This window comes from Dermacentor albipictus, chromosome 1 (assembly GCF_038994185.2).
Source record: "Dermacentor albipictus isolate Rhodes 1998 colony chromosome 1, USDA_Dalb.pri_finalv2, whole genome shotgun sequence".
Classification (NCBI taxonomy): Eukaryota; Metazoa; Arthropoda; class Arachnida; order Ixodida; family Ixodidae; genus Dermacentor; species Dermacentor albipictus.
This window is the reverse complement of record NC_091821.1, coordinates 125,546,637-125,568,284: the sequence shown is the minus strand read 5'-3', so window position 1 is coordinate 125,568,284 and position 21,648 is coordinate 125,546,637. Positions and strand designations below refer to the sequence as shown.

Below are 21,648 nucleotides of genomic sequence, written 5' to 3'. Positions count from 1 at the left end.
CATTTTATGTGTGCAGACTGCGATAAGGCGCTGTGCGGAGACCCATGTTTCAAGGAGTACCACACTCTGAAATACTATTGTACATTTTGCAGTTCTGAGTGATGCTGACACCAAAATACTGTTCCTAATTTTTTTTTACTATTTATTCCCGACTTTATACATCTTGTACATTCAAGATCTGCAATAAAGTAATCTGACCACCTGGGAAAGTTTTTTTCAAAATAATTCGACCCTCAAAGGGTTCAAGAGTAGTTTCGTTTGAAAAGTAGTAAAGTCAAATCCCCAATTCAGCGGCCATTGAAAATAATGTGTTTTGTATCCACATAAACCGTACCAGCTTATTGTGTAGTTATTGGTTAACACATAGTGTTTCCACTTTTTGTTGCGCAAGCACAGCTGTGCGTCGTCTCCATCGGGTGGCCCGGCAGAACAACAAGCCTCAGAAATCAGCACGACGGCCTCCAAGTGCCCTGTGCGTTTGTGCGTGAAGCCACATCAACATCAACATCATTCCGGCGCCGCGCCAGAGAGCGTTGTGGCGTCGTGCAAGAGAGAACTCGCATCATGCCAAAACTCAGATATAAAAGATGCTGGGTGCTCAGCTTAGAAGAAAAATTAGACATCCTTCGTGCTATCGAATGTGACACGGAACGTCAGCGCTGGCATGCGACATGGGTCTACTGTTGACTACAGTGTGTGGCACTTCGAATGCGAAGAAGTTGCTCGGCAGCGCTGCTGTGACCGCAAAGATATGTCAGCTACGAGGTTTGACTTTTCACCATCGTTGCCTCTGTTGTTGCCAAAGTGTCGCCTAGCGACAGTGATAAGGACGACACAGGAAGCGACAGCAAGGCAATTCAGGCCCGACAGTGGCAGAAGGTGCGCGTTACGTCAGCCTCATGAATGCAATCCCCGCGACATGAACAGCACCCCGCAATGAAAAAGGTGCACCGCGACATCTGCAGCGCTAACATGCCTGTGCACGGAGAATATGCAATGCCAATGAGGAATCTGCCATGGGAGTGTTTGCCGAAAAGAGGGAGCAGGCTGAAAAGCTGGCTTACAGCTTCAGTAAGTTTGAGGCCGTGGTCGTCGCTGTGAAACCGCCGCGGCATCAAACAAAAATAACACTTTTGTCGTGCCAAGTGAATAAATACTGCAAGTTTTTTTTTCCCTTTCACTGCACTCTCTCTGAGTTCCGTTTTTGACAGGTAAGTGGACGATCTCATGCTACTTCGGTTAAACAGTACTACCGTTTAGTATGTACTTCTTCCGAGCTCCGGCCAACTACGCTTTAACGAGGTTTCACTGTACATCAGCAAGACATGAAATTACTCAGGTCTTCCAGATACACAACTGCAGCTTCTCCTTCATCAACACTTTGTTGATTCAGCTGCTGCACATCTCAGTGGCTCATATAACCTGTAATGCACATGCTACACCCATATCACTGCTGACTCTTTTTGTGTTTTTAGTGTGCTTTTGTACTGCTCTCCACTTCCCACTTGTGTAACGTGAATGCTGCAAAATAAGCTTCAGATTAAAGTCAACACCTATGTCATGTGCCCTCCTTGTCCATCGTCCTGTTCTTAAACCACTTGTTGTTATATTAAGGTACCAACTCGACCAACCTCACACCATCCTGCAGCATTGCAACGAGTGCATAGTTAAAGAAGTGCACCTTTAGGTTTGGTCCCTTTTCTCCTACTTTCTGACATGCAGCTACTTTCCATGTGAACCATTAGTTTCTCGGAGCCTTTGAAGTAACCAAAGAGCCTGCAACCTATACCGAAGATGCTTATCATAGGACCAAGGGGTGCATGGTTTGAACTTTGATTTTGGTCAGACCTTTCATTTGTGTCTCTCTAAGGCCTAGATAAACAAATTTCAGTTGTAGCAAAATAATTTCAATGAAATCATGCATGAAGCGTCTGTCTGCTCACGAAAGAGGCAAAGACTATCCCACAACCCATATTCTGTCACATAAAAAGAAAAAAAGAAAGTATCTAAAAGAAGAGCAAGCAGCAAACAATAAATAAGTACAACGAAACAGTGCTGCATACCAGAAAGTTCTGGGGATGGCCTGGTAACACCTTGGATGCGGCCCTTTGCCAGGCTTGCTGTGTCTAAGCGGTATGTATCTTGCAGTCGGAGCAAAGCAACGGCTGCTCCTGTGAGGTCCTCCTCATCTGGGAAGCGCAGGTTGCTAGAGCGTGTTATGTTGTCCACCATTGCTGATGTATGCGTAGGAAAAGACAAAATCATCCAAGTATAATCAAAGGCACAGAGGGTTACCTTTGCATTTTTTGGGTGGTTTATTCATTACTGTTCGAAGTATGCATTTATGCAACATACTCATGCCAGAGCCACAGAACTTACACTAAACCACCAACGCCTGGTGACTAGATTGAGCTACGTGTAGAAAACTTTTTGCTATGTAGCTCACTAAATTCACTCACAAAATACTCACAGTACAGAAAATAGACTAGAAACAAAAAGAACAAGAAAATTAAAAAACAAATATTCCAAAAATATCCACAGGCCCACTGTATGGTTTCTGTCATCACACTGAGGCGCACTGCTTTTCACAGTAACGTAACAAATTTGTGTACATGAATATTCAGCATTTATACCTTTCAAGTAATTAAACCTGATCCCTGATTTGTGCAAGGTTAAAGAAAAGCTGCTGAGTATTTGAGGTACCTATGAGCATAATAATAAGCAGAGCGAAAAGGAGCCCCTTCAAAGTTCAGCAATAAAAGTGAATTGGTAGTCGGTGCTACGACACGAAAAGTTTGAGCAAACATGACCATAAATCTTAAAGGTAAGTTTTAGCTTGATCCTCCCCTATTCAGACATGTCATGTGCAGAAATGATCTCACTGGGCAACTACTGAACCAGCTTGAATGAAATTTGTTGCATTTAAAAGAAATATCTACTCACTGTCGGAGGAAGTCAGCAGAATTAATTTAGGCCTTTCCAATTCTTAAGAAGACTAAATCAAGGTCTCAAGTAGTATACCCAAGCTGTTGATGCACTTAAAGTACACAAAATAGAAATATTCATGTAGGCTTTGCTTTTGTTGTGGAGGAACTGATAAGACAAACTGCACATCACAGCTCAACATCTGGCTAAGGGTGGTGATGTCAAAAATTAAAATTACAAATTAAATTAAAGTCTGGCGTTTTATATGCCAAAACCACTATTTGATTATGAGGCACACTGTAGAGAGGGACTCCGGATTGATTTCGACTACCTGGGGTTGTTTAATGTGCACCCAATGCACGGTACACGGGCGTTATTGCATTTCACCTCCATCAAAATGCGGCCGCCATGGCCAGGATTCGATCCTGCGCCTTCAGGCTTAGTAGTGCAATGCTTTAGCCACTATGCCACCACAGCGGGACGATGTCAAAAATGCAAGACTTGTCCACAAGAAACTGACCTCTAAGATGACCACATAGGAGCTGCAGCCTGATGGCATGCAGTATCAGTAAAATGTGAAGCACAGAACTACAGCTGAAAATAATCTGTCATATAATATCTAAGACAAAGCAACATCACTGATAATGTGACAATTGGTGACCTACATATGCTGTCTTTGTGACTGCCCTCCCATTCTAGAAACCTGTGCACTTGAAGAGAGCTGAATACAAGAAAAGTACCCCAGGTCTGTGCATACCTTTAGTGGTCACATATCAAACAGAGTGGATCTATTCTGTTCTTTTCTCGTGTGCATCATTTCCAGAGTGCTGAACCAATTCAAGTCATATGTTCTGCTGCTTCTGCCTGTTTCTGTCTTTTCAGCACAGTATTCACTGCCCTGCCCACAGTTTCTTCTGTGGGAGTCCTATTTGCTGTGGTAGGTCTTTTCTGTACCCTGTGTGTGCTTGCCAGGCTCAGTCTGCTGCTGCTCGCTGTTCTTGGTGCTCCTCTAGACTTTGCATACTTCCTCGGTGGTGCTATCCTGGAAACTATGCAAGTGCATCCTGTGTGGCTGGTTTTATGTTGTGGTTAGGTTTTATGCGACGTCACATCTTTTTCAGCTGTGCACCTTGTGTTCTTTCCAACAGCACCCCCTTCTTCCAGCGACAGCTGTGATACAGGACAGTTGGAGTAACGAACACGAACAAGATTGGAAGCCCCTTTGATCTTGAGTGTATCTAGCCCCACTGTGCTCTCTCTTATGTACCTACTGCTCGGTGAAGTCAGGGCAAACAGGCTGTGCTGAAGCAAGCTAAGTAGTGCCCTACACAGCTTTGCAGTAAAAATGCAGTATCTGTGATACTGCAGAAGTGTTGCAGCGGTGGCGTAGAGGTAGAACACCCGCCTCGCGTGCAAGAGGTCCGTGGTTCGAATCCTGGTGCCGGCAATTTTCCACCGGATTAAAAAAATCCGCGTGTTGATAAAAATTGCATAAACAGGCCTGGAGTGTGGCCTGATCCCGGTGACCAGAACCGGTAACGCACTCCCTCACCAGAGCAGGATTGGCCACCCTGGTGCAGTACTTGGCCACAACCTCCTATATGAACAACACAATCAAACCCCGGCCCTCAGTCCCCAGCAGCTGCGAAGCAACTGACCACGGTGGCGGTCAGACCTGCGACGCTGCAGAGGGTGCTAAGAATCACTGGCTCCGGACAGGCCGCCATTGGAATATGAACCTGGCAACGTTTAACGCTAGAACGTTATCTAGTGAGGCGAGTCTAGCAGTACTATTGGAGGAATTAGAGGGCAGTAAATGGGATATAATAGGGCTCAGCGAAGTTAGGAGGCCAAAAGAAGCATATACAGTGCTAAAAAGCGGGCACGTCCTGTGCTACTGGGGCTTAGCAGAGAGAAGGGAACTAGGCGTCGGATTTCTGATTAATAAGAATATAGCTGGTAACATACAGGAATTCTATAGCATTAACGAGAGGGTGGCAGGTCTTGTTGTGAAACTTAATAAGAGGTACAAAATGAAGATTGTACAGGTCTACGCCCCTACATCTAGTCATGATGACCAGGAAGTCGAAAGCTTCTATGAAAATGTGGAATCGGCGATGGGTAGAGTGAAAACTAAATACACTATACTAATGGGTGACTTTAATGCCAAGGTAGGCAAAAAGCAGGCTGGAGACAAGGCAGTGGTGGAATATGGCATAGGCACTAGGAATATCAAGGGGGAGTTATTGGTAGAGTTTGCGGAACAGAATAATATGAGGATAATGAATACCTTCTTCCGCAAAAGGGATAGCCGAAAGTGGACGTGGAGGGGCCCGAACGGCGAGACTAGAAATGAAATAGACTTCATACTCTGCGCTAACCCTGGCATCATAAAAGATGTGGACGTGCTCGGCAAGGTGCGCTGCAGTGACCACAGGATGGTAAGAACTCTAATTAGCCTAGACCTGAGAAGGGAACGGAAGAAACTGGTACGTAAGAAGCCGATCAATGAGTTAGCGGTAAGAGGGAAAATAGAGCAATTCCAGATCAAGCTACAGAACAGGTATTCGGCTTTAACTCAGGAAGAGGACCTTAGTGTTGAAGCAATGAACGACAATCTTGTGGACATCATTAAGGAGCGTGCAATGGAAGTCGGTGGCAACTCCGTTAGGCAGGATACCAGTAAACTATCGCAGGAGACGAAAGATCTGATCAAGAAACGCCAATGTATGAAAGCCTCTAACCCTACAGCTAGAATAGAACTGGCAGAACTTTCGAAGTTAATCAACAAGCGTAAGACAGCTGACATAAGGAAGTATAATATGGATAGAATTGAACATGCTCTCAGGAACGGAGGAAGCCTAAAAACAGTGAAGAAAAAACTAGTAATTGGCAAGAATCAGATGTATGCGTTAAGAGACAAAGCCGGCAATATCATTACTAATATGGATGAGATAGTACAAGTGGCTGAGGAGTTCTATAGAGATTTATACAGTACCAGTGCCACCCACGACGATAATGGAAGAGAAAATAGTCTAGAGGAATTCGAAATCCCACAGGTAACGCTGGAAGAAGTAAAGAAAGCCTTGGGAGATATGCAAAGGGGGAAGGCAGCTGGGGAGGATCAGGTAACAGCAGATTTGTTGAAGGATGGTGGGCAGATTGTTCTAGAGAAACTGGCCACCCTGTATACGCAATGCCTCATAACGTCGAGCGTACCGGAATCTTGGAAAAACGCTAACATAATCCTAATCCATAAGAAAGGGGACGCCAAAGACTTGAAAAATTATAGACCAATCAGCTTACTGTCCGTTGCCTACAAACTATTTACTAAGGTAATCGCAAATAGAATCAGGAACACCTTAGACTTCTGTCAAGCAAAGGACCAGGCAGGATTCCGTAAAGGCTACTCAACAATAGATCATATTCACACTATCAATCAGGTGATAGAGAAATGTGCGGAATATAACCAACCCTTATATATAGCTTTCATTGATTACGAGAAAGCATTTGATTCTGTCGAAACCTCAGCAGTCATGGAGGCATTACGGAATCAGGATGTAGACGAACCATATGTAAAAATACTGAAAAATATCTATAGCGGCTCCACAGCCACCATAGTCCTCCATAAAGAAAGCAACAAAATCCCAATAAAGAAAGGCGTCAGGCAGGGAGATACGATCTCTCCAATGCTATTCACAGCGTGTTTACAGGAGGTATTCAGAGACCTGGATTGGGAAGAAATGGGGATAAAAGTTAATGGAGAATACCTTAGTAACTTGCGATTCGCTGATGATATTGCCTTGCTTAGTAACTCAGGGGACCAACTGCAATGCATGCTCACTGACCTGGAGAGGCAAAGCAGAAGAGTGGGTCTAAAAATTAATCTGCAGAAAACTAAAGTAATGTTTAACAGTCTCGGAAGAGAACAGCAGTTTACAATAGGCAGCGAGGCACTGGACGTCGTAAGGGAATACATCTACTTAGGGCAGGTAGTGACTGCGGATCCGGATCATGAGACAGAAATAATCAGAAGAATAAGAATGGGCTGGGGGGCGTTTGGCAGGCATTCTCAGATCATGAACAGCAGGTTGCCATTATCCCTCAAGAGAAAAGTGTATAATAGCTGTGTCTTACCAGTACTCACCTACGGGGCAGAAACCTGGAGGCTTACGAAAAGGGTTCTACTCAAATTGAGGACGACGCAACGAGCTATGGAAAGAAGAATGATAGGTGTAACGTTAAGGGATAAGAAAAGAGCAGATTGGGTGAGGGAACAAACGCGAGTTAATGACATCTTAGTTGAAATCAAGAAAAAGAAATGGGCATGGGCAGGACATGTAATGAGGAGGGAAGATAACCGATGGTCATTAAGGGTTACGGACTGGATTCCAAGGGAAGGGAAGCGTAGCAGGGGACGGCAGAAAGTTAGGTGGGCGGATGAGATTAAGAAGTTTGCAGGGATGGCATGGCCACAATTAGTACATGACCGGGGTTGTTGGAGAAATATGGGAGAGGCCTTTGCCCTGCAGTGGGCGTAACCAGGCTGATGATGATGATCTGTGATTAGCTTCCTACATTCCTCTTTGCTGAAAGTCAGCTGTTCCTCAAGTTCCTTCGGGCACTTTGGACCAAATATTCTGTCATGCAGTATTCCTTTCTTGGTGTATATCTTTTATTTAGTTCACCTAATACATCAAATTGTTGTGTCTGTGATTAAGTTCGGGTTTCGGTCTTCGGATGCGGATGGGTGCAGCCGCATAGTGGGAGTGTCCGGAACTACACACGAACGTTCTCCACTGTGTTGGTGGGTGGCGCCACATCCCTGGCAAGCCCTGGTGCGGGACAGTCACATGGACAGTTGGTTTGCCCCAAGTGATGTTGTGTGGCCGCCACATCTCCAACAAGGCTACGTCCATTATTTGTATCACGTGCGGAATAAAGTAATTCCCAGTACATAACAGAAATCATGAGCCACAACAAAAGTTTCAGCACTTAAAATAATTACTTGCTTTGCTGATACACTTTCTTGATGATGTATGAACAAGACATCCACAAGGTATCTAGCTCTTTCTGATGGGTCATCAGGAGCACTCCAAAGACTTAGAAAGCCCTCTCATGAAAGCTTGCACAGACTTTGGCATCGCTGTTTTGGCAATTGCTTCACCTCGCTTAGTCGCCTTCTATGCTGCTCCTCATTTGGAGGGCTCATGTAGCAGCAAAGAAGAGGACCAAGCGAGCAGGAGCAAATGTCGAAACCTCACAATGGCCTACTCCCGCATGACCACTTTCTGCGTCATAACATCACGACATAGTAATGTTCTGGGAAACAAAACCGATACTGGCTGTAGAAAAGCTATTATATTAAATTATTTAGAATGCTCTGAGGATTGCAAGTATTTTATTCTAGGGTTTAGAGGGCCTCGGACCTTCATCAAATGCAAAAAAATGAACAGTAAAAAATGTCATGTCAGTATGCTTCTAACCATCCAGCTACATTTTATTTTAAGCTTGCAAGACATCATTTCTTGCAACTCCCACAATTACCTCAGCTATATTATAATTTCCTTTGCATTTCCTTTGCAAGCTGCTCTCAGCATTACTGCAAAGCTGTCTTGTAGTTCTTTAGCAACAAATCAGAATGCTTGGTGGTAATGCAGAAAAATTTTGTGTCATGCATTTTTAGGGACCCTGTTGACTGCATTTAGTTGCAGTAACAGCTGCGCTGCAAAATCTGCTGAACGAATATGTTCAGTCCATTTTTTAGCCCACAAATGCCACTTGTTTTTGAGCTTCTGTGATGGCAACATCCATTGTCTGGTGTTTTCGAAGTGTAAGCATCCACTCCTGGGCTGCTCCATAATTGCTGCCTACCCCCCATCATGCCTACTGTTGAGCCCTTTTCTTCCTTTGATGACAAGGGAATCTCCCCAACTGTGCACAGTGCAGATCTTGTGTCGCGTGCCTCACGACAGTGGCACAGGTGGCAGTTGAACAAAAAGATGAATGAATGCACACATTCACATAATTTCATAGCTTGCAACTGCTGCGTGCAATAGTTGCATCAAATTTCTGCTCACCCTTTCCTTCTGTGTTCAACATAAGTCTTGAGACAGTCTTCCAATCGGCAGTGAGCTTCTTTACAAGCAGGAATGCATTGACAGGATTGGAGACGAACTCATCACCATCTCTACTGGCAGCCTTGTGCAGCTGGCTGAATTCTTGCCTAAGCCTAAAAAAAAAATAAAAAAAATTCATATGAAGTATCAATGAGATGAAGATAGAACAAGACCAACTAACTTGTATGGCTAATATAGTTTTAAGCAGTAAACATGACCACAAAAGTATACAACTGTGTTAAATTTGCTGCTATTAGAGTGACAAAATTCAGTCTACAAAAGTTTTAAGAATTCAAGTACATCAAAATAGCAAACATGATAAACCACAATTCTAATACTGCCATACTAACCAAGATGTAACTTCTTCCATTTAAAAACCCTTCCAATGGAACATATACAGAGAAATGTCAAAGCAAGGACATGTAGCAAGGATGTGTATATTGATTCACAGGAATTTTTACTGAACTCTGATGCACAGAGATTCATGCAGTTTTAACGTCTCAGGCCAAGTGCTTTAACAAACAATGCATTCACAGTTACCTGCCTACAAATATCTCTGAATCATGTAAGAATAACGTTGCGAGTGCTGTCAAACACACATCTAAAAAAAAAGAGTGTAAAAGCCAGCCTGTGGTTCATCATAGACAAAAAAAAAAAAGTTCAGTGAGATAGACAATAAAAAAAAGTGCGAAAGCAGACATCAGCCTTCTATAAATTATATAACAAGTCGCACATAATAATTTGCTAGGAGGCCCCATGAAACTTACTTGCAGTTTCCCTTTATTACCCATTTTTCTGCCCGAAGAGAGAGAGAGAGAGGGCAAATAAAAAAAGCCATTCGACATGAGAGGACACATGAAAAGTGACTTACTTTTTAATTTTTTCTAGTCTATCTTCTTCAGCGTCCAGGTAACGCTGAAGCGTCTGGACGATGGCACCTTCTGTGTGCAGAAGATTCTCGAGGTCAACCAAAGCGGTGAAAACTTCACCCTGAACTTGTGTACTTAGCATGGTGAAAGAGCACGCACCAACAAGCATGTGCATGAATAGATGCACCGTGGCCATTTTTGCACACCTAAAGAGATAAAGATATAATGTTTAGCAGAATGAAGGCATTGGGGAAATAAGGTTAGCTAACAATATACTTATACTTAGCTCAGTGAGAAAAAGGAAAAGTGCAGTTTCGTGCACAGGTTATACTCCTTGCATGGGCACATACAACCAATATGATCAACAAATAAATTCCTAACTTTGCAAGCTGTCATGACAACAGCATTACATCTATAAATTAACTAAAAGCATATATATAACTGCTTATGTCATTAATGTACGTTCTTCTACCAAAGAAATGCAAAGCTTTGAAAACATACTCTACCCATCTCAAAGCAGAAATACCACTCCTCTTTAACCCCTTAACCCCCAATCCCGAGCTGTACTCATCATTAGAGTTTGAATCAATATTGCCAATGACAACTCGCACTCGTTCAGCCTGATGTTGTGCTGCCCCCATTACCACAGACGAGTTATGGTCGGTAATTGGCTTTGGGTTAAATTTTCAGCATTAGAGGGTGGTAGAAGCGTGAAAAAACATTTAATCAAAATCAGATCAGAATCAGAATAACACAGAAACATTCAAGGCTGCATAAAAGTCTAGAAATTTGGTATGTTTTTTGGGGAATTATTTTGGGGGTTAAAGGGCCCCTAAACAGGCACCACCAAAAATTTTGCTTACACAATAGGTGTAAAGCATCATCCGGGGAGCGTTCTACTACAAGATTTTTAATACGGTTTAGTAGTAACGGAGATAGAAGCCAATGAAATGTCACGAAGCCATGGTGCAAGGAGAGAAGGAGGCAAGCTAGAGCCGCAGATGTTCTCTCCCACTCTTGACCAATACCCACAAGCAACATTCCTCTCCTGCCTTCTTCAGTGTCCCCAGGACGTTACCTCATGGCCTCTGCTTCTGCCAGTGGGACTCTACAAGAAGGCTCCACCCGAGATTAACCACATGGAGTTCCTTCGTACAATAAAGTTTATTCTCACCCTCTCTCCACCATTCTTTTGTCTCCCTTTTCTTGCTGTGTTCCAGAGGTAGTTTCGTGTGCTCGACATTTCTGCACTGCATATGCTATATGAGTAATGTTGTCGGTTGAGAGAAGCGTGGCTCCTCTTCAGGAAGGGCACACACGCTTTCAATTAAATTTTTGGCTATTCTTGCAGCGCAAACCAGTGTTTACAGTAGAGCCTCGTTGATATGTTCCCGTTATGTACGTTTTCCCAGCGCCAACATTCGCAATCGAGAGCACGAAAAATGACCCAGTAGAGTTACGCTCATTTTTCACTCGTTCATACGTTCCCGGAAAACACTATTTTTCGGCACCAACGTTAAGTATGTTGCCAAACTGCAATCATATGATACGTTTTCCCGCCGCTAGATCCTATATAAACAAGGCAATGTGCGAGGCAGGCGCGCGCTCGCTACTGAGAACAGTATGTGGCTGCCCGCCGCGGCAGCTTCACTGCAATACTTGACCGCGCGTCTCACGTGAAAATGCCGACACGCTCTCAGTTTCTCCCTTCGGTACCAGCAAATTTCCTCGGGGGTCGTCCTACGAGCTATCACCGTCAAACCTATTGAGATAAGCATCTTTGCCTATCTATTTTACAGCGCGTGGTGCGTAGTGCCATTGGTAGCGTACTGCACTCTTTTAGTGGGCGCTAATCCAAACACACCGGGTTCCTTGCTGCAGGCGGTGCGATGCGAGCATCACGTTTCGCTTCAGCGGCATCCGATGTCGCCCACCAGCTCGATTTCGCTTCGGTTTCCCGTCGCCTTTTAAAACACCACACAATAGGAAAACAACAAAGCACGTCTCTGGCCACCGCAGCAGCACCAGCTCGACGAGCGTCGACGTCTCGTGCCGCAACGATCCGCGCGACGCTTCGCATTTCGTAGATGTTAACAACAGTTGAGTCTGTCAATTTGTTTCGGTTATATATTTTTGGTTAATTCGGATCGTACGTTTTCCCGGTTATTGCGCTTCCTCCCCGAAACGTATGAACGAGGTTCTATACTTTGCAGAACAGATTGTCACCATGTGACTGATGGGCTTTTACTCGCAATTTACTCACAACTTCAAGCTGACAACTACCAACTGTACCATATATAGTCGTACAAGGCTGCCTTCATGTAAAGGCCACACCACAACTTTGGAGGGCAAAATTTTGGAAAAAAATTCAAAACGTCCCGCCAGAAGGCAAAGTCAGTTCCATTACCACTAGATGATGCGAGCTGTTTTTCTATCAAAGGTTCTCAAGCTGGCGCCGCAGCGCCATTATTTCTTTGTGAGGTGCGATGTTTCAGCTACGTTGACAGCACGGTGTAGGAATATTATGAGGTGAGCGAATGGCGCCCGCCCAGCATACTGGTTTAGCGTGCGCTTCAAGCAGTTTCCGAAAGGTGGTGCGTTCATGTGGTGCCATCAACGAACGAGCACAGTGAAAGATGAAAGAACAAATGCGGAGCGGGGATGACAGACGCAAGCCACGAGTGGCCCCTTCAGTGACGTGTGCGCAGAAAAAAGGTGCGTGCCCGACCACTCATTTCGTACTATCGTCTGCTCGCGCTTGTTTGGTTTAGTCTCGTTCACGCACATTTCAATTGTCATGCTAAAAAAGAAACGGGTGAACAGGTTTACAAAACAATTCATATCGCAGGAAACCATGCAAAAGCAACACACGTAGACCAGCACAAAACACCTAAGTACTTGCAACTGCATGCGACGAACGCAAATGATGATGTGATGTCCATGTGGCTTTACCCTTTAGAATGGGCTGGCGGCCCCGAACATATAGCGCTGCCCTTAGGAGGATGGCCGAAACATGCACAAGTTGTTGACGCGCTTTCAGCACGGTGAGGCACTGCCATTCGCACACTTCTCATAATATTCTTACACTGTGGTTGACAGTGCTTCCGGTCAGATTGGTGGCATTTTGCCTCTGGGGAAGGGAGCCCTGTTTGGGTCAGCGCGGGCCAGGGACAAAGGGATGGCATCTGAGGTTGTTTACTGCAGCGCTATGTTCTTTGCGCCTCTCTTACCCTTTGCTACAATTGCGGAAGCAGTGTGAACCTTTAGCGGGCAATCATCAGCCTGATACACGTAATGGCCGCACTCAGCCAAGATTATAGAAAGAAAAGTGCGGCACTTACACAAGTATATACGGTATTTACTATAGGGTAATCACTAATGATAAGATTTCAATAAAAGTGCATCATCTGTTGCTTGATAAAAGGGAATATTGTCGTCCACGTGAGAGCAACACACAGCAACAAAACAAGCCCATACAGGTTTCTATGAAAGAAAGTTTCACAGTTAAAAAAATTTATCCTGGTCTGGGGATTGAATCGGGACTTGAATTGGCGACTGATTCAGCCTTGCTCTGCAATCTGCTAACTTCCTGGTTAGCTCAGATGATAAAACAACTGCCCCAGAAGGGCATTGCTCAAAGGTTTAATCCTTCAGATCAGGATCAATTTACCTTCAATTGCAAAGCTTTCTGAGAAACTCATATGGGTTTCCTTTGTAGCTTCTTGCTAATGTCAGCAGGATGAATAATTTTTTTCACTTCCATGAAACTTACTCCACCATCCGAATTTCCACACAACTAATTCGACATCATTTATTACAGTGAAGCTGTATATGGCAAGGGTTCCGTGTATTTTTCGTGTGCGTCAACAAAAACTATCATCATCAATGGCTCATACCCCTATAAGCAAGCATGAAATGCAACGGCTCATAGCCCTGTAAGGTAGAGGCTACAAGCACTCAGCAAAGTGAAACTAACAGTGCCTACATTCTTTCTAATCCCGCATACAACACAGAACAGCACATCGAAAACTGTTATCATGAATGCTCATACCCACAGAAGCAATGGCTCATAGCCCCGTAAGCAAGCAAAATATGCAATGGCTCATAACTCCATAAGGTTCAAGTCATTAGTGAACAGCACATGGACTCATGAACAGGAGGTGTTGCCATATATGCAAAGGACAAAATGTATGTACATTTGTCCTCTTGACTCACAAGAGGACAATGGCAGCGATTGTGAGGATTGATGTCCATGCCGTACAAATCAAAGATGGAAATATGATATCCACTGCGGACATATCTCCAAGCACACTTAAGTGTGACATCGAAAAGTTTATGACCACGCACTTTGCATGGGTTAGCCATGATGACACTACCCCTGTGATTATCGTTGGAGACTTCAATGGGGACAATTCAAAAGCACACAAGATATGGTTCGCTCAGTTTGCGCTAGAAAAGTTTGGTTTGAAGTGCCACACCAATCAGTCACTTAACTCCTTAATAATGGTCGTGTATAGATTCCACTTTGACAAAGATTCTGTCTGAGGTTAAAACCGAGCCAATCAATGTAAATCACACTAATCATAAAGCTATCATCACTACCATTACCAAATGATGAAAATAAATACAATAACCCTTGTCTAACCCTGTGTGATGGGCTAGAGTTTTGGTGTCACAATGCCTGTAATGCCTGTAAATGCATGCCTCTGATATAAACAGGTTGTTGCAGCCAAAAAATGCATACTTCCAGCTGCAAAATTATTATCATGAGGGAGAGGGCCACTTGGACACAACTACTCTTGCTGCTGGTTCAGAAAAACATTTTAGGTAAAATTTCAGACATGAAGGGAGCCACATCTTGAACTGTCAACATGTCTATTCTTGAGTAAAATCTATATGGATGAATACATGACTTCCTGTGCTCCACTGCACTACGAAGAAATAGTATTATGTGGCCATCAAAGCTGAGTGATAGTAACCTGCACAGACTTTTCTTTAAATGGATATACTGAACAATTTCATCTCTGGATTACAAAGCTTTATGCTTTTTGTAACAGTTCTTACTGTGATGATGCATGGTTTCTAATGGATGAAAAAGCCAATAACACCATCCCACATGTCACACATGGAAAATCGACAGCTATGCATACAAATCAAATGGTAAAAAAGTCCCACGCCGCATTTTAATTTTGCAGCTACATGGAATGTAACTTTCTCCATATTATTTCTAAATGCACCTACATGCAGAAATTCCTTTTTGACAGGCATGCACTGCGCTGAACAAAGCTTGGCACAGATATGAGTGAGAATAATCTTTTTTAAACTGCACTCTGAACATTTTTTAAAAGTCCTGCAATGTACCAGCAAGGCAGAAGAGCCTGGATTCAATTAAGGAAATCTCCATGGCGCACTTGGCCAACATGACAAGGCTCAATGATGTCAAATAATGTCATTCTGGAATTTGCTTGGCATGGAAAGTTAACAAGCCTCCAGTATCAAATCAGCCTTGGCTTGAAGAGACATGCCCAACAATACCTTAAAGAGCTGATACGAGGTATGCCTCCACATTCTCTTTGTGACACTTTTGCAGCGGGTGGTGCACAACACAAAATTTTAGGTGAGCTGTTTGCACTTTTCACATTCAGATAAGGGGCCAATTAGTTTACAGACCATTATTGCTTCACATGGTGATCTCTACCAACTGCAGTTTCAAAATGTGCAACCCTTTTTCCTGATGCTGGTCCCACGCTAAAACCAACCTCAAGCGAGGCACATCCTCAGTACAGAAAAGGGTGTCAATGCTTCCTTTAAACTCATGTTGCGGCCTTCCCTCACAGGCTTTCATTACTGATTAAACAAAAAAAGTGACTGTGCTTGCCTGAACTAACATATTCACAAAGTGAAAGTCGTGCAGTAGTTTCCAAAGCTAAAAAAACCTTTACTGCATGACATGGCGGCGTTTTGTGCAGCGTGTGAATGGCTTTATGAAAAATACAGAGCCATTCACGTGCTATGCAAAACACCGCCATGTACCAAATCGTCCAAGCCTGCTAGAACTACTCAGTTCTTATTTGAAAGCTACCTTTTTGTCATGGAATGACAGGAACTACATAAAAAGAAAGTGGAATTTGTATTGGATCCTGTTTAGCAGCCCTTCTCAGTGACATTTTTCTTGCTCATCACGATTGCACCTTGTTAAACAAACTTGATAACTATGTAATTTTCAAGGTATGTCATTACGTCAACAGTTTTTTGGTGCTTGTTGATTGCGACAATGGAAAATTTCAGAAAATTTATTTCGACATTGTGGCTGCTTTTCGTGACTGCTTGCAGCTGCTACAGCCAACATATGAATTGCCTGTTGATGACATTCTACAATTTCTTGGCTTGAGGCTTTCTATGTCACCTACTCATGTTTGCTGGATGTATGAGCCAAGAAGTAGTAAACCACTTATATCTTTCAAGTTGGCCCACTCAAAGTTAGCTAAGAGGGGCATCACCAACCTTTGATTTACCGACGCCCTCAAGAGGTTCTGCCCCCCACAATGCATTGAAGCCACCCACAACAGGTGGGGCATCTGGTAGACGCTGGCTACCGAAACCACTTGCTTTCTGCGGTGTCCTAGAAGTTGCTAAAGGTCGCCAATTGATGGGACAAGTCTAAAAAGCGTGATAGCTCTGTAAAGAGCCGGGTAGTCGTACTACACTATGTACACATTTCACACAAGCTAAAAAATGATTGGCGAGTGTGCCAGTGTGAGTGTTTTTTTCGGCACCTATGAAGCTGTAAAAACTGTGCAAACAATTTAACGAACCTTGCGCTAACATGTCTTTTTATTCTGTCAGGCACAGGTCACATTTCACCCCATGTGCAGTACGGGTCATTTATTCAATCCCACTGACATGTGGAAAAAGATATGTCAGGTAGACCAGCAGATGTCTCAATGACAGGCTGCGTGAGCACCGAAATAATGTGCATAAGTGCGGTGCAGGGCCATCTCAGCATTCACTGCCGCTATTGTGGCTGCATCCCCCTTCTTGATCAGTGTGTTGGACTGGCAAGGCACAGGTCCCAGTTAACACATCAAATAATAGAAGCAAAGCTATTTGTAAGCTTGGTGACTGCTGCGTAAGCACGCCTTCTAAAGCACTATCACATGATTACTTGGTCGGGTTGAGGGGCAATTATGGGCACGTGCTGCAAGCAAATTGACTCGTCTTTGCTATTCTCGGTTTTATTTTTTAGACACCTATGTGTATATACTGCTCTCCTCTAAAATAAAGATTAGTTGGAAGTCAGCGCTCTTTCTCTTCTGTATTTTTCCTAAAGTGATTCACGCACTGCACAAAACACTGCCATGTACTATTACCAACTTGCTTAAGCTTCCACCCTAGTACGCTGCAAGGCAAATTCCTACGTGTGTTCGCATGTTTTTTTTCTTATGGTATGAAGAAACAATGACCTTAACGCAAAACAGTGCACAATAAGGTCAGCAGGTAACTAAATGCCTTGGAACATAACATTTATGACCCATGATCTAAGTACCTTTCCATTTGATTAAAAATTGTACGAATTAAGGAATACATGAAACAATACTGCATGGATAGGGCAACAATCTTCCGTCCATGGCAACAATAATGGTATCCTTCAGCATGCGAGTTTTACGATGATAACCAATGTTGTCTTACCCTCTGTATCGGGTGATCAACAACTCGGATTTGGCAATTTCTTGGTAATAATAATAATAATAATCAGCCTACGTTTATGTCCACTGCAGGACGAAGGCCTCTCCTCGTGATCTCCAATTAACCCTGTCCTGCGGCAACCAATTCGAACTTGCGCCTGCAAATTTTCTAATTTCATCACCCTACCTAGTTTCTGCCGTCCTGGACTGCGCTTGCTTCTGTTGGCACCCATTCTGTAACTCTAATGGTCCACCAGTTATCCATCCTATGCATTACATGGCCTACTCAGCTCCATTTTTCTCTCTTAATGTAAATTAGAATATTGCCTATCTCCATTTGCTCTCTGATCCACGCTGTTCTCTTCCTGTCTCTTAACGTTACTCCTAACATTTTTCGTTCCATCATTCTTTGCCTGGTCCTTAACTTGTTCTCGAGCTTCTTTGTCAACCTCCAAGTTTTTGCCCCATATGTTAGCACAGAAAAAATGAACTAATTGTACACCCTTCTTTTCAATGATAATGGTAAGCTTCCAGTCAGGATCTGAGAATGTCTGCCATATGTTCTCCAGCCCATTTTTATTCTTCTGTAAATTTCATTCTCATGATCAGGGTCCCCTGTGGGTAATTGACCTAGGTAAGAGTACTCCTTCACAGGCTCTTGAGGCTGGCTGGCAATCCTGAGCTGTTGTTCCCTTGTCAGGCTATTGAACATTAACCCGTCGTGGTTGCTCAGTGGCTATGGTGTTGGGCTGCTGAGCACGAGGTCGCGGGATCGAACCCCGGCCACAGCGGCCGCATTTCGATGGGGGTGAAATGCGAAAACACCCGTGTGCTTAGATTTAGGTGCACGTTAAAGAACCCCAGGTGGTCGAAATTTTCGGAGTCCTCTACTACGGCGTGCCTCATAATCAGAAAGTGCTTTTGGCACGTAAAACCCCATAATTTTTTTTTATTGAACACTATCTTTGTCTTCTGCATACTAATCTTCAACTCCACTTACGCTTTCTCTGTTTAGGTTCTCAATAATTTGTTGCAGTTTGTCCCCATGTCAAAATGTCAAAAAGCTTTATAACTGCGCGAACGTACGACCGCTGAGAAAGCACACAAGGACAGGAGCAGTCCTTGTGTGCTTTTTCTTTGGTCGTTCGCGCAGTTATAAAATTGTTTGCTGATATGCGCCAACTCGCCCAACATCAAGTTCTTCTAAGGACAATGTCATCTGCAAATCAAAGGTTGCAGAGATATTTGCCGTTGATCCTCACTCCTAAGCCTTCCCAGTTTAATAGCTTGAATACTTCTTCCAAGCATGCAGTGAAATAATAATAAACATCATGAACCTCAGCATTAGGACCGCATTACTTAGGCCATCCTTCAGCTCATGGGAGTTCCACCAAAAAATCTTATCATAGTGGGGAAATCGCATCATACTCTTAACAGCCTCTTGTTTTCAGGCCAATGTCAATTTCACAAGCCATGGAATGCGTCCGACGCCATATGAAAACACTTACACTGACTTCTGATATGCATGACAATATTCTTAAACTTTTTGCAAACTGCGTGATGCAGGCATTTTATTTGCGTTTTGACGCCATTAGTCATGATCCAAATTGGGATTGGGGCTTGAGCCTTTGTGCATGGAATGCTGCCCTTTACAATTGTTATATAATACTGCTCAAACATCAAATGCACATTTATTACGTAAATGACTCCAGTACTTCTTCTGGCAAGGTTCTGACTAGTGTTGTATAAGTCGCGGGGCGCTTTTTGGGTTGCTGGGTATACGCCGAACAAACTTCATCGTGCCTGCGGCGCTTGTGCCGACTCAGTCATGCCGGATTATACCTATTTCGCGCCTAAAAATTAAATTATGGGGTTTAACGTGCCAAAACCACTTTCTGATTATGAGGCACGCCGTAGTGGAGGACTCCGGAAATTTTGACCACCTGGGGTTCTTTAACGTGCACCTAAATTTAAGTACACGGGTGTTTGCACATTTCGCCCCCATCGAAATGCGGCCGCCGCGGCCGGGATTCGATCCCGCGGCCTCGTGCTCAGCAGCCCAACACCATAGCCACTGAGCAACCATGGCGGGTCTATTTCGCGCCTTACGGCACTCTACCTTCAATATAACATCACTGATTTTTCCGGGGAAGCAGTAGAGTCCGTGGTAGAGACCGGGCCTGCTCTCCTTGAGGGGCATCTGCGCTCGTGCCAGGCTTTTCGTATGCTGCTCTCTGTCATTTCTTTTTTTTTTTTTTAACATTTTTAACGATCCGCTTTGAGTTAAAAAACGTCCTTCTGCAAAAACATGTGCAAAAATGAGTAGGCGTGAATTGAAGCAAAGCAGATACGTGCGACATACCTTTCGACACAGCGTTATTATAATCTCAGGTGTTTTCCTGAGGCCTCCGTTTGCCAGTTACATGCATTCTGCTGGAGCAGTACTTGTAAAAACTTGAATATATCGTCGCGACGAGAAAAGCACCCAGTAACTAAAAAAGCACCCCGCGACTTCTACAACACCACTCAGAACCATGCCCTTTTTTAAATGTGGTGCGTCAAATCTGCCTCTTGTGCAAGACATATAATTTCTAACACTCTACCAAAATCTCCATCCACAAGAATTCACTGCTCGTCATTCGTGTCATGATTAAAACAACGGACGCGATGAAACAGATGAACTCACGCAGGCACTACTGCCAGCCGAGGGTCGAATTAAGGTGCAAACGAGGCGCCCACCTACGAAATGGTAGCTTCTACATTACCGAGGAATGAACAGAACGCAGGAGCGGACGTGCTGTCGCCTCCGAGCTAAATGGCCTCTGCCGCTTCTCTTTCAACGCAGCAAAGAGCCAGCGCGTATCCTGCATTTCCGTGACACAAGCTTTCTCTTCGCGATAGTACGACCTCCCAAAGCCTGCGTCTACAAAATCTCAATGTTCCCACATGGCACGTCACACTTTCTGAAGAACTGCACAAAAAGGCAACTAAGAGCATCTCCACGGCGCAGATTATCTCCGTCTCTTGGGCTTCACATTTCCATCAGTTGTCAAGGCCACAAGTGGGAGCTCCTCTTTCTTTACGACGTGGCTGTATTCGTGCAGAAAAGCAGTCGTAACTATACTTACACGCGCACACTGCACAAATAATGAAGACAGTACGTTTGGAGGCGACTACACGCACAGTTTGGCAGTACACTCTCACAGCACTTGAGTTTTAGTAGAGACAAAACGATCGAAGAGCGGCAGCGGGAGGACTACGATTACGCACACCGCCACAGTGCTGGCGCCCGCTCCTACTCGCTGTGGGAAGGGCCGCCGCTGCGATTGATTTTCATGGCAACCGCGCTGCTAGGGAACTGCGGCATTGCGCGAGAGTGCGGTATACTGCCAAGCGATGGCGCTCGTTTCGTTATCGGTACAATGAGTGGGAAAAAAACTTGGCTGGGCGTTCCGTATTTGTGGACCGGAAATAATTGCACAGAGAAGGATAGTTAGCGGAATGCATAAACGCTGATATTAAGGGTTTCGGGAATGGTGCTGAAATTATCCTATTAGGTGACATGAATGCCCACATGCAGGATTTAGATGGCTATACTGACAACAACGGGAACCTTTGTGAGTACCAAGGAGGTTATATAAAAACTCTTTGGTGAGTACAGGGCTTAAGTATGGTGCCATAGCCTAAGTGTGAAGGGCAGATCACGTGGGAAGTGGGAAACCGGTAACCATTGATTACTGTCTGATGACAGAAGGAATTATTGATAAGTTGAGAGAAATGGTCATTGATGAGGAAGGGTATATCAGCATAGGGAGTGACCATAAACGCATCATTTTGAAAATGGCATATGTAGTTGGGAAAAAGAGCCAGGAGTGCAAAATGGCCAGTCCAAATTTGAACGCTGAACAATTAACAAATATAGCCTCTAGAGTCGAGGAAGAACTTGGCAAATGGCCAAATAAAGAGTGGGAATATAGTGAGCTTCTAAGTGTAATAACGACAGAAATGCGGAAAGAGAAACAACATGTTCGATGGAAAGAGAAAAAGAAA

The 21,648-nt window shown here is 44.0% G+C and overlaps 1 protein-coding gene across 3 annotated transcripts in view; it reads right to left on the bottom strand.

Annotated features, from left to right (window-relative positions):
* PH4alphaEFB (prolyl 4-hydroxylase subunit alpha-1) overlaps positions 1-20,951 on the bottom strand; it is a 116,582-nt gene extending 95,631 nt beyond the window's left edge. For 2 of the 3 annotated variants that reach the window (XM_065451156.2, XM_065451158.2), the window contains exons 1-4: positions 20,727-20,951; positions 9,916-10,119; positions 9,006-9,157; positions 2,064-2,234 (exon numbers count right to left, since the gene is read on the bottom strand). In XM_065451156.2, coding sequence (XP_065307228.1) covers positions 2,064-2,234; positions 9,006-9,157; positions 9,916-10,109 — 517 coding nt within the window. In that variant the 5' untranslated portion in view covers positions 10,110-10,119; positions 20,727-20,951. The other variant, XM_065451157.2, reaches the window with a different exon arrangement.
* Positions 20,952-21,648: the final 697 nt, after the last annotated feature.